Source organism: Paramisgurnus dabryanus, chromosome 8 (assembly GCF_030506205.2).
Source record: "Paramisgurnus dabryanus chromosome 8, PD_genome_1.1, whole genome shotgun sequence".
Taxonomy (NCBI): Eukaryota; Metazoa; Chordata; class Actinopteri; order Cypriniformes; family Cobitidae; genus Paramisgurnus; species Paramisgurnus dabryanus.
The window spans coordinates 4,010,335-4,025,899 of record NC_133344.1 but is presented as its reverse complement, the minus strand read 5'-3'; the positions used below and the strand labels follow the sequence as shown (position 1 = coordinate 4,025,899).

General features: G+C 36.5%; 1 protein-coding gene across 1 annotated transcript; it reads right to left on the bottom strand.

Annotated features, from left to right (window-relative positions):
- Positions 1-4,118: 4,118 nt before the first annotated feature.
- On the bottom strand, positions 4,119-14,271 carry LOC135771722 (uncharacterized). Its single transcript, XM_065282102.2, has 3 exons — positions 14,007-14,271; positions 13,557-13,920; positions 4,119-8,226 (listed from the first exon to the last, which is right to left on the bottom strand). The coding sequence occupies exons 1-3, from the start codon at positions 14,016-14,018 to the stop codon at positions 7,238-7,240; spliced, it is 1,365 nt and encodes a 454-aa protein (XP_065138174.1). The 5' UTR covers positions 14,019-14,271; the 3' UTR covers positions 4,119-7,237.
- Between the last annotated feature and the right edge of the window lie 1,294 nt (positions 14,272-15,565).

Below are 15,565 nucleotides of genomic sequence, written 5' to 3'. Positions count from 1 at the left end.
GTCGATTTGCCCGTCACTCTCCACACCAAAACACATAGCTTGGCCTTCCCGGGGATTCATGAAGTCCTAACCAATGAATGAGCCAGATAACCGGGCTTTAATAGAGACAGACGATTCTGATTGGATTAGATGTTTTCATGACATAAACCTGACAGTAAGCTTAACGTTAGAACATAGATGAGAGAAAATATATTACATGTATTGTATTAAATTGAATTAAATAGAAATTAAAAAATGTAAAAACATATTTTTATTGAATACTATATTATTTATTATTTATTTATAAAAAATCTTTTGATTAAATTTTTAAGGCCTTCTCTGAAGGCGTAGAAGGCCCTGAAGGTTCCCCACTGCCTCTTTGTATCTCTGTATACACACAGGGAGAGAGAGTGTGCACGCGAGACAGATGTGACAGTAATTTTAAATATGAAAACCTATGAATATAATTCAAGTGATACTACATCCTTCTAAAGGAATTTCTAGTGGGTAACTATGATATATGATATAGTAACACTTCAGTCATTACTAGTAAGTTACCATGATTATCACTTAAAATACTGATTTTAATTATTAAATGCACTGATAATGCACTGTTTAATATTTTCCGGTAATAACCGCCTTAGAGGGCAAATAACCTAATTTATGCCCAGGGACCAGGAGGACAGTAAGTATTTGGGGTTTGGGGAAAGCAGGCTTATAAAAAGCCCAGCAAGAATACAGAGAGTTCTGCTCAGTGTTCTGCATGTGTTCAGTCATTTAAAGGCAGGATATTTGATTTGATCCAGAAACATTTATAGTTATGCTTGTTGAAAGTCTCCTCACATCCTGATACCAATCACTATGTCAAGTTGTCTAAATGTATTTGTATAAAAAATGTTCAACAAATCATTGAACTCAGATGCAATAATTGTACGCAAGCAATTTTTGCTCCTTTTCTGTGAGTGTGTTTTGTATGCCATTGTGCAACATGTTCACGCAGACATCATACATTATCAGCGCGTTCACGTCCACTCTGTAAACAGAGGCAAACAAACTTTACTGCTGAATTGACAACCTGCACATGAGCCACAAAACGAAAGACATCTTTTGAAACAACAATGGCAAAAACTGTCTGGATCAGGAAAGAGCAAATTTATTCACATGGCAAGTCTAGCATGGAAACTATGGACCATTTCCCCCCTGAAATAGGAAACCACAAAACGGGGAGGGGGCAGCAAGACGATGACGACGTCTATGCGATACACCGAAGCAGTTTTGTTTATTCAACACGGCAGCAGACATGAAGTTACTTTTCGATGCGGCCTTAGATAGTGTTCTAAGTAGTTTTGAGCACAAGTTTTTTTTTTAAAAGCCTCAAATACGAGAAAATGAGCATGTGGTTCCCAGACCACGTCTCATTCTCTATGAGCCAGGCTAGGTAACTTTACTGCTTTTCCACAAGATGGAAACAGGTGCAGGAGGCAAGGGTCTAAAAGTGTTGTTGCGGTGTTGAAAAGGTGATATGAAATTTCTTGTACAGTGTACACTAATTTTGAGTCAGTTTGTATTGAATCCAGTTAATATTGTTGTGTTATTATGTTCTGTATTTCTATTTACCTGATATTTAATAACTTAACAGAGTGGCAGTTATCTTTGTATCTTATCTTTGTACAGTATAATGCCTGAAGTTATTTGTAATATTGTTTATAAGAGATAATTTATTATTGTACTATGTTTCTGTTTATTGTAGACCACACAAATAAATACCGGCAAATGCTCATGCATGCAGAAGTAATCAAAATAAAGCTCCTTAACTAGGAAATCTCTCTTGCCTTCCGTTTCTCTAACCGGAAACCCTTATCACTATCTCCACCAGTATTTTACCTGAACCTTTATGCTTCCCATAAGCTTGTATAGTATGATTTTATTCAGATGGATTCAGATATTCTATTTTGATGAAACACTGGCTATGTTTACATGCACAAAATTTTGTCAATCCGATCCGAACATCTGCACAAGAGCACAACCAGGGTTGCCAGTTCGCATATCAAAATCATCCCAATGTTTTGTCCCAACAGTTTAAACAGTAGCCCAAATCTAAACTCAAAAAAGCAAAGGAATTTGCAACGTCACGCCGCAGATAACATCTCTCATCGAGTTCACGCTTTGTGTCTAAATAAAAGTCAAAGTGGAGTTGGAGAAAGTTGTTCTTAAAATGTTTTCAGATATAGGTAATGAAAACAATTATTTTAATGCACAACACTATTTATTGCTTTATAGCCTAATGTTATGAAAGTAGACATATGAACGCTGTGTAAAATGTAATGTTACAGCGCGTGACCCCATTACCTTAATAATGTGTGTTGCCATCCCTGCTGAAAAAAACAGCATCAAACCAGCATGCACCAGCATGGGAATCATGCTGGTCTATGCTGGTTTAGGTTTAGCTGGTGGTCCAAGCATACCAGCACCAAAACACAACATATGCTGGTATGACCAGCATGGGATGCTGGTACTAATGCTGGTTTGGTGCTGGTTTAGCTGGTGCTTATGCTGGTGCTGATGCTGGTTTGATGCTGGTTTAGCTGGTGTTCACTAGCAAACCAGCACCAAAACACAACATATGCTGGTCTTGCTGGTATGCTGTTTTTTTCAGCAGGGATTGCCTTGCTATTGCATGTTTTTGTAAATAAGAGGTAAATATAAGATGTGAACTTAAGCACAACTGTTCTGCGCACAAGGTCTTTTTACATCCAATTGAGAAAACACTACGATTCACGCATTTACATGCATATTTTTCTCCTGATGATCGGATCAAAGATCGGACTACACCACATCTTTTAATATGATCAAAATTTGCATTCGATCGGCCTGAATCGTATTGATTAAGGTGTTTACATGAATGCTTTTTAGATGATTGAGCCATCAATGAGATTACAAACGGATTATTTGGTTGCATGTCAACGTAGCTACTGTGTTGCTTATGTAGTTTGTGTACCTTTAAGAATTAGCGTAACAATATTTATGTTTACAAAATTAAAAGCAAACTACTACGTCTACACAACCGAAAACGTGCTATATCTAATTCTGATTTCAAACAGTTGTTTATGTTGTTATTCTCTTTGTACTGCAAAGGCTTCTCACTGGTGAATGAGACATGAAATGTGAACGTCTGGGGTGTATTCCAGAAAGCTGGTTATGTGGCTTACCCGGGTAAGTTTAGGAGTAAGTAAGCGGATAACCTCTGCTTTCGGTTCCAAAAACGGAGGTAACTTTCGGGTTATGTAAGTAACCATAGCAACTGACTCTCTGAAGATAACCTGCTCCGGAGCAGGTTATGTTGCAAGGTAAGTTCATTTTAGTTAATAAAACGAGGCTCCGGAGGAAGTCTGCGCATGCGTGTACTTATGACTAGCGTACAGCGGGCGTGGAAGCATATATTTTGCATAATTTTACAATGTTAAAGCATTTATTTTATTTTATTGCATTTACAGTCGCGAATATTTATTGCTGTCTTAAAAAAATGTGTGTTATGAATTTTTTTTAAAGAAACTATTTTTTTAATAACATGGATTGATATTTGTGATTGGACTAATTACTATAAATGTAATTATTAATTAAATTTTATTAAAAATGTATTCATATTTGTGTTCAGACTAAATACTATACATTTAATTATGTTCATTATTAATATATCTCCAAATATCAGTGGATGTATGAAACACAATTCCATCAGTTAATTAATGTTAACAATAAAGTACATTTCCATATCAATTTTGTCAATTCATAAATAACCTCATCTTTCGCTTACTAGATAATTTGAGATTAATCTAAAGTTATAATAAATGTGTGTGCAAATACATTGTCATTAATGAATCTTAACCTATGTTACTTAAGTGACAATGTGACAATGTTACAGTAAATGGGTATAACAAATAGAAACACATGATGCCTATCATAATAATAATTACTGAGGGACAGAAGTTACCCCTGGCTGCAGTCTCTGATAGGCATGTGCATCTGACCTGGCCCACAGAATGACACCCATGAAGCACAGGCATGATTTAACACTGATCAGAATGACACAGGTGAAGCACAGACTTCATTAGATGAAACACCATTGAATCACAGACATGGCATAGTGGTCAGAGATTTTCTATTATCAGTTAGAATCATGTACACAATGAAATGAAATTATAAATATATATTTCATAGTATAATATTTATTTCTTAAACATGCAGATCCTTAGCCCTCTCTCTACATTTGATCTATAGTTGGTGTTTTTCTAAATCACCTTTATTTCTTTAAAATGGGCCTTTTGTAGCTGCTCTCCAGAGCTATCATTTTTGAGCAAAGGGAAATTGAGATATTTGCATATATTAGATGATAAAGGACATATTACAACATGTTACTATTGACACTAATGTAACATTTCTATTCTCCAATTCTGTCTCAGCAGATCCTAATGGTCCAATGCAAATGAAGTGTAATGAAAAGCATTACAGTGTAGTGTAATGAAAAGCATTACACAACATTATTGAAAATCTGTAAGGAGTGTAAGGAAGCTTTACAAATAAAAGAGGGTGCATAAATCTATCAGCTATCAGTAAATGTTAAAAAAGATGGTGACACAGTGTCATACAAGGAAAGTCCTAAAACTAAACAGGGTCACCCAAAGGAGCAGAAGTAAAATAAGTACAATATAGTGAATATTATCATAATGCATTTTATGCCTACACAATACAATCATATCTCAAAAAAAACCCTTTAAATAAGCCTTATGACAGATTTGCACTTTATGTGCCACAACCCTTGTGAAATTAACCATGGTTTTATTGGTGTATAGTTGTAGTAACCATGTTTTTTTTTTTTGGTGCATTGATTACTATCAGCAGAACCATGGTTTTACTACACTAACCATGGTTTAACTATGTTTTTTGAAAACCATGGTTATTTTGTTGTTACCATGGTTTTACTGTAACCATGTTTTTTACTGTAGTAAAACCATTGTTACTTTTCACAAGGGAAAAGATATTCATAATTCATATGTTTACAATCATATATAAAATCTATGATTATTTGTACTATATTAATTATTTTAGATTGTTTTAGATTATTTTAAATAATATTGTGTGTATTTTCGTTGAGACACATACAATATTGGACTTAAATGGGGTAAAATAGGTTCGTATTAATTATTTAATTAATTAATTTTATCTGTTTTGTAATCACGCACTTCTAAGTCGATTATAAAACGTTGATTTTGCCAGAAAGTGTTGGTTTATAATGTTATTTCTCATTTAAAAACTTTTAAGTTCTCTGACGGTTCCATGGTGACTCGTGAAATCTGCGATCCATTGACAATGCCTTTATGTTGTTACCGTGAGCGCGCTTTAACTCTGGGTTACTTTCAGCGAGTTGATTGAACTAACTCTTAAACTGTGTTTTGGAACCGACATACCCCGAGTAAGCAAGTTTGGGGTTGATCAACCCAAAGTTCGGGGTTAATCTGATGGTAAGTTAACCCTGCTTTCTGGAATACACCCCTGGTCTGTTCATGTGTTTTGGAGGAGGCGTGACTATGGATGGCGATTGGAATGGAGGGTGGATTGTGACTTTAGTGCTAGTAGGCTACAGTTAGTTTTTTTTTTTAAATCAGATACCCACCTACATTTTTAGTCAGGAGCTTTATTTATAGGACCTAAATGTATAGTCAGGTTAACTTATTCTCCCTTATACATGGCTATATACAAATACAGTAGCAAAACTGTCTCTTTTCTATCATCCCTGGTAGGTTGTTATTTTCTAATTTTTATCACATTACTTACGTTTTAAGATTATGTTTTTTTTTTTAAGGAATTAAAGAAATTATTTTAAACTATTCCCTCTTGAATATGCAAATGAAACGTGCAGTTGAAGTTTAAAGCCTTTATTTTCATATACCTGTACAATGACTTTCTTCCTTTTTTATTACCACATTACATTCAACTGTGATCGTCATAATAATAAAGTAGAATGAAACCCGTTATACAATATATGATTTCTGTGCAGTAAAAATGTGACAAGCTTGGTAGGTATGCAACGTATATTCAAAATATATTGGTGTTCCTCTCAGCAGTCTTTACTCCTCTCTACAAGCTCTTGCAGTTCATTTCTATTGTGCTACCACATCACACATCTGTTCAAGATGCTCTCAAATGCAATAACAGCTCCTTTAGCTTTCCTAGAAAGAATGAAAGACTGACAAAATCCTAAATAATTAAGTAAACTTTCATTTACCAGCCCAGAGAAAAGGCCTATAGTAGAAGTCAGGAGACGTTTACTGAATAATCTGAACAGTTTCTTTCTCAGTGTGTTTCTATACCAACCAAAGTTAATGAACAATTAATGACATTGTGGTCCCATGACATGAATACTTTAAAACCAATTAGAAAAATCACATAGCACACAATATAAAATTAACGAGTTCTTAAAAGAGATAAATGTGACATAAAAATGATAAATGTGTTAATTAATGTTGTTTTTCACATTTTATTAACACTATTGTAGTTCTGAACAGTTAGTTTGCTCTCGGACACATACACTTTTTAACAGCTTGGCACCTAAAACGCTAATTTTAAGGCACTGACATCATGTCAGGTCATCATGTGGGCCGCAGACGCTGCTAGGCGCTGCTAGTTTAAGATGTTCGGTCAGACGTTTAATTAGCTAAAAGGAAGATATTTTGTAGTGGTTTTAATGGTAAAAGCTAATGGTTCCTTTTGGTATTTTAATGGAAACCATTAGGAATTTCTGTAAAGGTTTTATTGTTTTTTTTTCAGAAGGGAAGTGACTTGACAGAGTAAGCGTCTTGTCACACTTAAGGGTTTTTCACCTGTATGGAGTCACATAATTTACTTATCTCTATAGCGCTGTTTTCACGGTCCTCAAAACAGGCTGATTAGCTTGCCGTTAGCTTAGCTGGCGACTGACATATTCCTGTGGGCGGGGTTTAGTCAAAAACTGTTCTATTGTAGTCATTAAAACAGAAAGTAGAGGTCTGTAGTCCAAACCGGCCGTTCGCTGTAAGCTTTGAAAGGTGAATTCTGTTAAAGAAAATATATCGCCTGGCAGTGAGCTTTATCATTTTACAAGTATTATTTATGCTATTATAGCAACATTACACTCTAACTAGGGTTTAAAAAATAGGATTAGGAAAACGTGACCTTTAAGTTAGTTTCACTGTTGACTAAAAATCTTCCCACAAACATTACAGTGTTAAGGTTTTTCACCTGTATGAACTCTCTGGTGCTTTAGTAATGTAGCCCATTGTCCAAAACTCTTTCCACAGACACTACAGTGATAAGGTTTCTCTCCAGTATGAAGTCTCTGATGGTATCTTAAGTTACTTGAACAAGTAAACGTCTTGCCACACTGAGAGCATTTGTAAGGTTTTTCACCTGTATGAATTATCTTGTGCTTTAGTAATGTATACTTTACACTAAAACTCTTCCCACAGACACTACAGTGATGAGGTTTCTCTCCAGTATGAACTCTCTGATGGGCTTTAAAATTAGATGAACTAGAGAAGCTCTTTCCACAATGAGTGCAGACGTAAGGTTTCTCTACAGTGTGAACTCTCTGATGGATTATCAGCTGATATTTATGACAGAAACGTTTATCACAGTGTGAACACTGACTAATTTGAGTATTCTGGTGTGATTTTAATGAACGTGAATCCTTAAAGGTTTTTCCACATTCACTGCACTGATACGGTCTCTCATTGGTGTGTGAAAGCACATGTCTCTTCCGATTATGTTTATAGCTAAATCTCTTATCACAGTGAGGACACTCGTAAGGTTTTTCTCCTGTGTGAACTCTCTGATGAACTTTAAGAGTGTCTTTGGTTTTGAAGTATTTTCCACATTCAGTGCAGTTGAAAGGCTTTTCACCACTGTGTGTCCTCATGTGAACATTTAGTTGAGAGGAAGAGACAAAAATCTTCCCACACTGCTCACAGTGAAACTGCTTCTTCTTCTTCTCTCTGTGGTCTTCTGAATGAAGTTTCTTCTCTTGTAAGGTAGTAAAGCTGATCTCAGATCTGGTGAAGAGTTTCTGTTCTGTGTGTTTTCTCTCATGTCTCTCTAAATGTCTCTGTGAGCTGAATGTCTTTCCACAGGTGATGCAGGAAAGAGTTTGTGCTGTCAGTCGCTCTTTTGATGTTGAGGACGTTATTTCTATATCCAAACATGAATCACTCTTCACATCTGAAAGAAACATGAAACAATTAAATTGTCTTTTCAATCTTATTTACACAAAGAAGGATGAAGAAGTGAGATTCTGTATCTTTTTCTAGGTTCACACATAAGACAGAAGACAGGTGTCAGTCCTGTTATTACAGCTGGGTCATTGTTAGTGATGGGATATTTAAAGCGAGGGTCCAGAGCGTGTGTTGCGAATAAATGGATATGGGTGAGCGATATGACGATATCGTGAACGATTAAGATGTCTCCATGATCCACTTTTTCGGAAACATCATTGTATCCGTGCCTACGCGTCACGTGACAAGGGACGTGCTTCCCGCGTTTGGCGCACGTGTCCCAGCAGCTTTCAAAGTATTGACCGTGTTCCGACACGCAATACAAATTATTGTTTAAATTATTCAGGGCATCACTGATGTGCAACATTTACAGTAAATAAAAAAAATTTGGATAAGTGAAGAAAAGTAGCCAATCCACCATTGCAAACAAAGTTTAGAACAAGCAAAAAAACAGGAATCAAAAATTAGGGTGAAGAAAATGCTCCACAGCTTTTTGTTCTTGGAAGAATTAAAAATAAAAGAAGAGAAAACGTCAGTGAGTGCGTTTACATGCACAGTCTTACGCCAGTTATGCTTAATAAAGTGATAACGTGATCTACGCTAGGGCTGGGTATTGGCAACATCACGATAGTTAGCTGTATCGATATTTTTGCACAGCCCTAATCTCCGCATATGAAAGATAAACGTCACACACGGAAGTGAGCGCAAAGTAACGTATAAAAGTCTCCTTTCGACTAAAGCAGTTGGGAGAAAAACTGTTAAAATAGAAGCTCATGTTACATTTACAGGTTTTGTAGACACGAGAAGAGATACAACAATATTGAGAATGAGGAGATGTCGTCACGACACAGTGCCCCGCCCCCAGAGACCGCGTCATCTTCCCCTTTCCACCATTTTGGGTGGTAACCCGTCAAACTCGTTCATTGTTTATATTGGTAGTAGAGGAGGTTGTCGCGCTATTTTAGAATGCCTGGAAAACACTGCTGTGTAAAAAATTGCTCCAGTGTCTCCCACGATTGTCGTGGAAAGTCTAGGAACCATTTGTTACGGTTTTTTCGTTTCCTTAAATGGAAAAAGTTTCAAGGAGAGCATGTCTCCGATGTGACAAGACAACGCTATTTTACAAAGACATACAATGTACATCACTGCATGTAATACATTAACAAACATGTATGTATGTATGTATATATGTATATATATATATATATTAGACACTATTTCATTTCAACTGAGCTGGATGATACATCACTGTTTGATCCACAGCTACTGTACAGCAGAAGCAAACTTTGTTATTTTCCTGTTATTACTGTTAAGCTGCTTTGATACAATCTGGATTGTAAAAAGCACTATATAAATAAAAGTGACTTGACTAAAGATGAAGCAACTTACCTTTGCCAGTACAATGTTTTTTTCATAATTTGTAGGCTTGTACTAGATGACCAAGTCGCGCACCCAGCCGCAGAAGAATGTTTCGTAGCTTTCCAATGACTTCAGGCTTTTAAATTCTTGCATAGTGTAATAACTGATGCCGAAAACCAAGTAATTAACGATTTCCAAATACGTGCAAGGTGGTAAAGAGTCTAGGTCTCTCTTCCATTCAGCTGCAGGCACCTCGAATCGACGTTTTTAATATCCGCGAGCTTCTCTAAATACCTCTGTTTGGCATTGGTTGTAAGCTTCTCCCTGTAAGGACCCTTTTCTTTTGCCACATTCTTCTCCATTTCTGCTAAATTTTCCTCGAAATTTATATTACAATTTCTGCTCTTTCCCGCTCCGTCTTTGAATTGCTCATACACTGTTGCTCCTGGCAACCGTTAGCGTGCCCTCCCAAAATGGTGGACGGGCTCCATTTGTCACGTGACAGCAAGCTACCGTGACGCAAGTCCTCATTCTCAATAGCCAGGGCTCCAGACTGCGACCAAATGGTCGCATTTTGCGACCAAAATTTGAGAGTGTGCGACTGAATTTTACATCCAGTCGCACTTGTGCGACCAGTAAATTTGCCTCCCCCACCCTCCGTTTTTTTTATACATTAAACGTGGAAGGGGCACAATGATCAATGAAATGAGCAATGAAATAATCAACGAGACGCAAGCGCATGCAAATACAAACACAGCAGGGGTCTCCAACACGTCGCTCGCGATCTGCCGGTAAGTTAATTGCAGGTAGCTCGCTCGTGGTTTATGTATTTATTTTCTGTGGTTATGGCGGCATTTGGATGTCTGGTTAGTGTTACAAGCGCCTGTGGTAGTAAAGACTGGGTACGTTTGACGTCGCCTTGAGCTGTGTAGACTTGCGTATATGACATCAGTAATTTAAAATTAGGGATGCTCCGATCAGGATTTTTGCAGCCGATACCGATCACCGATTTGTAATCTTTGTGATCGGCCGATACCGATTCCGATACCGATTTTTTTTTAAAGCTGATATGCAAGCTCTTTGATGACTAACTGTTACAATCTTTCTAAATAAAATAATACCACGGATGTTGCCTTTGTTATATTACTTGCAGTAATTAGGTATATTATTGTTTTAATAGAGACTCAAATAAATAAGCACAACAAATATTTATTCTGCAAAGAGAAATTTAATATGGCTTTAAAAAGGCTTATGTCTCCTAAAAGTACTGAAAATAAAACACTTCACAGACTTTACTGTATTAATTAAATATACACGCATTCGTATGAAGTATAAAAATTCTTTAGTCAAGAGCAGAGAGTGATTTTATTGAGAGATGAATTAGGTTACTGCAGCTTTAAGACGTGAGAGAGAGATCGCTCAGTTCACGTGCACTGATGACAGGCTGCTGTGTGTGGGGGCGGCGGCTGAACGCAGACAAGCAGCTGTGAGGAAAATAAAAGTTTAAACGCTCAAAACTTAAAGACGCATGCAAATAAAAAACGTTTGGCATGAGGATGCAATTGTCCGTGATAGATATGTGTTGTATACGCTGTTTGATGGGGATGTGAAGACGCCTCGCGCTGTTTACCGGAGCGCGTCCTCATACGCATATCTCTGTAAAGGCAAAGAGAGACATACAAATCTGCACGCTGCACATGAGCAACAGGTTGTAAAAATGCTCGCGCTACGTAAAAAATGTCTTTAATTGCAACCGCATTCAGGATCCTTTTGATGACAAAAGTAAACAGAAAGATCGGTTTATGAGATCGGCAGATTTAGCGAGCACCGATCGAGTCATTTAATGCCATTATCGGCCGATACCGATCGGCGGCCGATCGATCGGAGCATCCCTATTTAAAATGTATGATTCAAAAACAGCGCTTCTCCTAAACTGACGAGGGGTTTCAATTTAAAGCATGCGCGCAGCCTGTCTCTCTCAATGCTTGTTAAATACTCACACCCGTTTCCGCATTGCAAAACTTTGCGCACGCGTCTTCCACAACTGACAGGTGTTTAAACTTGACGCACACGCGCAGCCTGTCTCTCTCAATGCTTGTTAAATACTCGCACCCGTTTCCGCATCGCAAGACTTCACACCCGCGTCTCCCAAAACGGATGATGCGTTAAAACTTTACACACACACGCCCAACAATGCTTACAAGCCCGGGTCCTTATTTAAAACAAACTGAAATAACATTTAACTTGGTTGCTAATGTCACTTGAATGAAATGACATGACATTTAACGCATTTGGATTTTATATTCATTTTAAAAATCCCAAATGTAGCTATTTAATATATTGATAGTTATGAATTATTACAGTTATTTGTTTAGAAAAAAAACAAACATGCATTCAAATCTTTCCAGTTAAACTCAGTCACCCATTTAAATATTTTAACTTGTTGTTAAAGTTGCAGCTATAATGAACCTACTTATTTAAATACTGTTACAGTGTTCATTTCATTAATATGTGTAAAAATAATATGCAAAGTGTTTTCTATTAAAATACATTTTTCTGATACACATGTACACAAAAACTCAAACTGAATTTGAGAGGTATGATACATTATCTAAGAGATTTAGTTATTACGTGACACAAGTAGGTCTCCGCTACTTTTATTTTTTAGAAAGTATAGCTCTTCAATGAAAAAAGGTTTGAGACCCCTGGTCTACAGTGTCACCGTCGGATGATGATGCAGAGTTACATACATTTAAGTATTGTTTGTAGCTGTGAAATGACCGAAAGGTTACTAAGCACTTTATTACTAAGCACTTCTTTATTCTGAATATGGTATTTTGTTTACTATTTGTACTGTCAAGGCAGTGATGGTGCTGTCAGCTTACCTTGTTGTTGCATCTTCAAAAGTGCAGAATAAAATGTGACACTGAATTTTAAACATCACATTTGTAATTTCTGCCTCTATTATTAAAGAATTTATTAGTAATACAGTGGAAATTAGTAGATTTGGTTAGCATGTTGATTTACGTTGTGCGCCCCTAAATTTTCTGGTTGTGCCCCTAAAATTTTCAGTTGGGGGCCACTGTGCTCCTAGTGAAAAAAGTTAGTCTGGAGCCCTGAATAGCTTTAGACAGATATATGTCGTCGGCTTTTTGATCAACTATTATTTACTATAGGTGGTGACGTCACTGCCAGCGAGAAAACTTCTTGAATTCTTCAAGTCCCATGTAAGCGCAGTTGTCTGCATAGCCAGATTATTGATTTGCATGTAAACGCATGAAAACAGTTTTCTATAATAAGCAGATTTTTGATAGTTATCCGCTTATTCTGTGCATGAAAACGCACTCAGTGTTTGTGCAAATGCTGTCTATTTCCTTTGTGTAATTGTTTGTAGTGGAGTGTCCTGAAAGACTCTTCAAAGATAAAAAGAATGCAATACTACTCTATAGGTACTCCAGATTAACATCAGAAATGCAGAAACAGCATGTGTTACGTGAGCTTTAAAACTTTATATGACAAAAATTATATTTAAAGGAAATATTCTTACAGTTATTCAGAGATGCACAAATAATTCCATATATTATTTCCTGTTTAAGAGCACGACCTTCATTATTTTCTGGGGAATTTTGAAACTAACTGAAGTCATTTGGACAGAAAGAAGCTTCCCGGACTTCATCAAAAATATCTACAAATGTGTTCATAAGACAATCGGAGCACTTGGGGGTTTAGAACGACACAGAGGTAAGTGATTTATGATCAAATTATTATTTTATGGTGAACTAACCATTTAAGCCTACATACCTGTTGCTCAATAAATATTAAAGATATCTTAAACTTAGTGAGTTTGTGACTGAAAACCCAAAATAGGTGCTCCCAGTTAAAAATGTTAAAAACACAACAATAATTAAGGAGACATACCTGATGTAATAAAGTCATCATCTTCATCAGGGCGATCTTCCTCGTCTGTGGGTTCAGTTTTGATTTCTTTAGGTTCAGTTTTGATTTCTTTATGTTCAGTTTTGATTTCTTTAGGATCAGTTTTTATTTCTGTGGGTTCAGTTTTGATTTCTGTGGGTTCAGTTTTGATTTCTGTGGGTTCAGTTTTGATTTCTGAGAGTAAAGTCAGACTGAGCTTGGAGTCCTGTGTGTGTCTGGATTTCTCTTCAGAGAGTTTAGAGTCCAGCAGTGTCTGTGGTGTGCGGCTCTGATCTCTGCTCATCCACACTGAATCCAGACTCCCATCATCACTCACATACACTGAAGATTCACAACAATCCACATCCTGACAACACAACACAGACAGACAGAAAGATTAGAAATGATTTGATGTTGTCTGATTCAGGTAAATGATGTTTAAGCTGCACAAACCTCTCGATTCATTGCTAAATCTCCTCTTGACCTCAGCTTTGTCTCCAGTAACGCCACCTCTTTCTTCAGCTAAGAGATTTCTGTGATGAAATCATCAATATATCCAGCATGAACAGATCAGTTCCTACTGATTTACAGCACAGCGCATCTCATCATCAACGTCTCAACACATAAATACACAGAGACAAGACTCTGTTTAAACTCGATGAAACACGCAAGAGAGAAAAACATTGAGGATACACAAACACATCACACGCACGCTCTTTCTTTCTTTCTTTAGTGAGTTTATCTGCGGACTAAAGAGCTGCAGCGCCTCCTGCTGTACTGGAGACAGAAGACCCTCACTGCTTTACAAGTGAGTATGAGGAGGCTGCAGATCTGGAGGCAGATTTACGGCTCTGTTGTTTCTGGTGTGTCAGTAGGTTCTGTGTGTGAGAGTGTACACAATATAAGATAAACAGTGTAATGATCTGCACCAAATATTAAAATATTTGTTGATATTTACTGTTGATTCAAACACTGCCTACAGGAGACGATTGAACTGCAATGGAATTTAGTGAATTGAATAATTAATAACACACATTATGATACCTCCCTTTATTAAACATGTTTTATTATGGTAACAGTGTATTAACCATGGTTTTTGTGTAGTGATCAGCAAAACCATGATTTTACTACACAAGTCAAGGTTTAACTATGATTTTTTAAATTAAATTGTGTTTTACTACAGTAACCATGTTTTTTTTTTTTTGTAAAACCATTTTCGTAAGGGCTATATTCAGGTTTTCATAAATTACTCACCTCTTTGTATCCGTGTACACATTCAGGGAGAGAGTTTGTGCACGCGAGACAGATGTGACAGTAAATTTAAGTATAAAAACCTACCCAGGTAGCCAGTGCATTCGGGCCAGATCCGGCTGAGTGTCGGCGCACACGGCTGTGTTCTGGCTGCGGCTTACCAGCATTAAGCCAGCACTGGCCCAGCAAAAGTTGCCAGATTCGGCTAGGCTGTGGATATGCGGATTTGGTCCGATTTTGGCTGACAAATGGCATATTTTCCACATATTGGCTTTCACATTTCACGTTTGTTTTAATAAAAATATATTAATTTAACAATTGATATGCATATAATTGTTTCTATTTAATGTTTTGATAATTGTTTTTTTAGTTTTCCTGATTAATGGTAGCCTATGTCAATAAGTGAAAAGTAGTGTGAGGAAAAGTTAAGCTTAGAAATTTTTCCCTAATAAAATAAGGGAAGGGGAGAAGCATATTTTAATGTTAAGAATAGGTTTGTAGAGGCATAAAGTGCCTTTAGCCTATTGAATGTTAGTATCTGGGCTATTAAGATTCTACTGAAATATTTTCTATGTATGTAATATTTCAACAAACATATATTGTATTAATTAATGGTCAAATACTAAATTGAAATTTTATAAAAATATAAAAAAAATTAATAAGCTGTAAAGCTTGTCAATTTGTTTACTTTATTACAACTACAATTTTTCAGCCCTTTTCCAGAATTTGAACTAATTTGATCATAAAGATTATAAAACCAT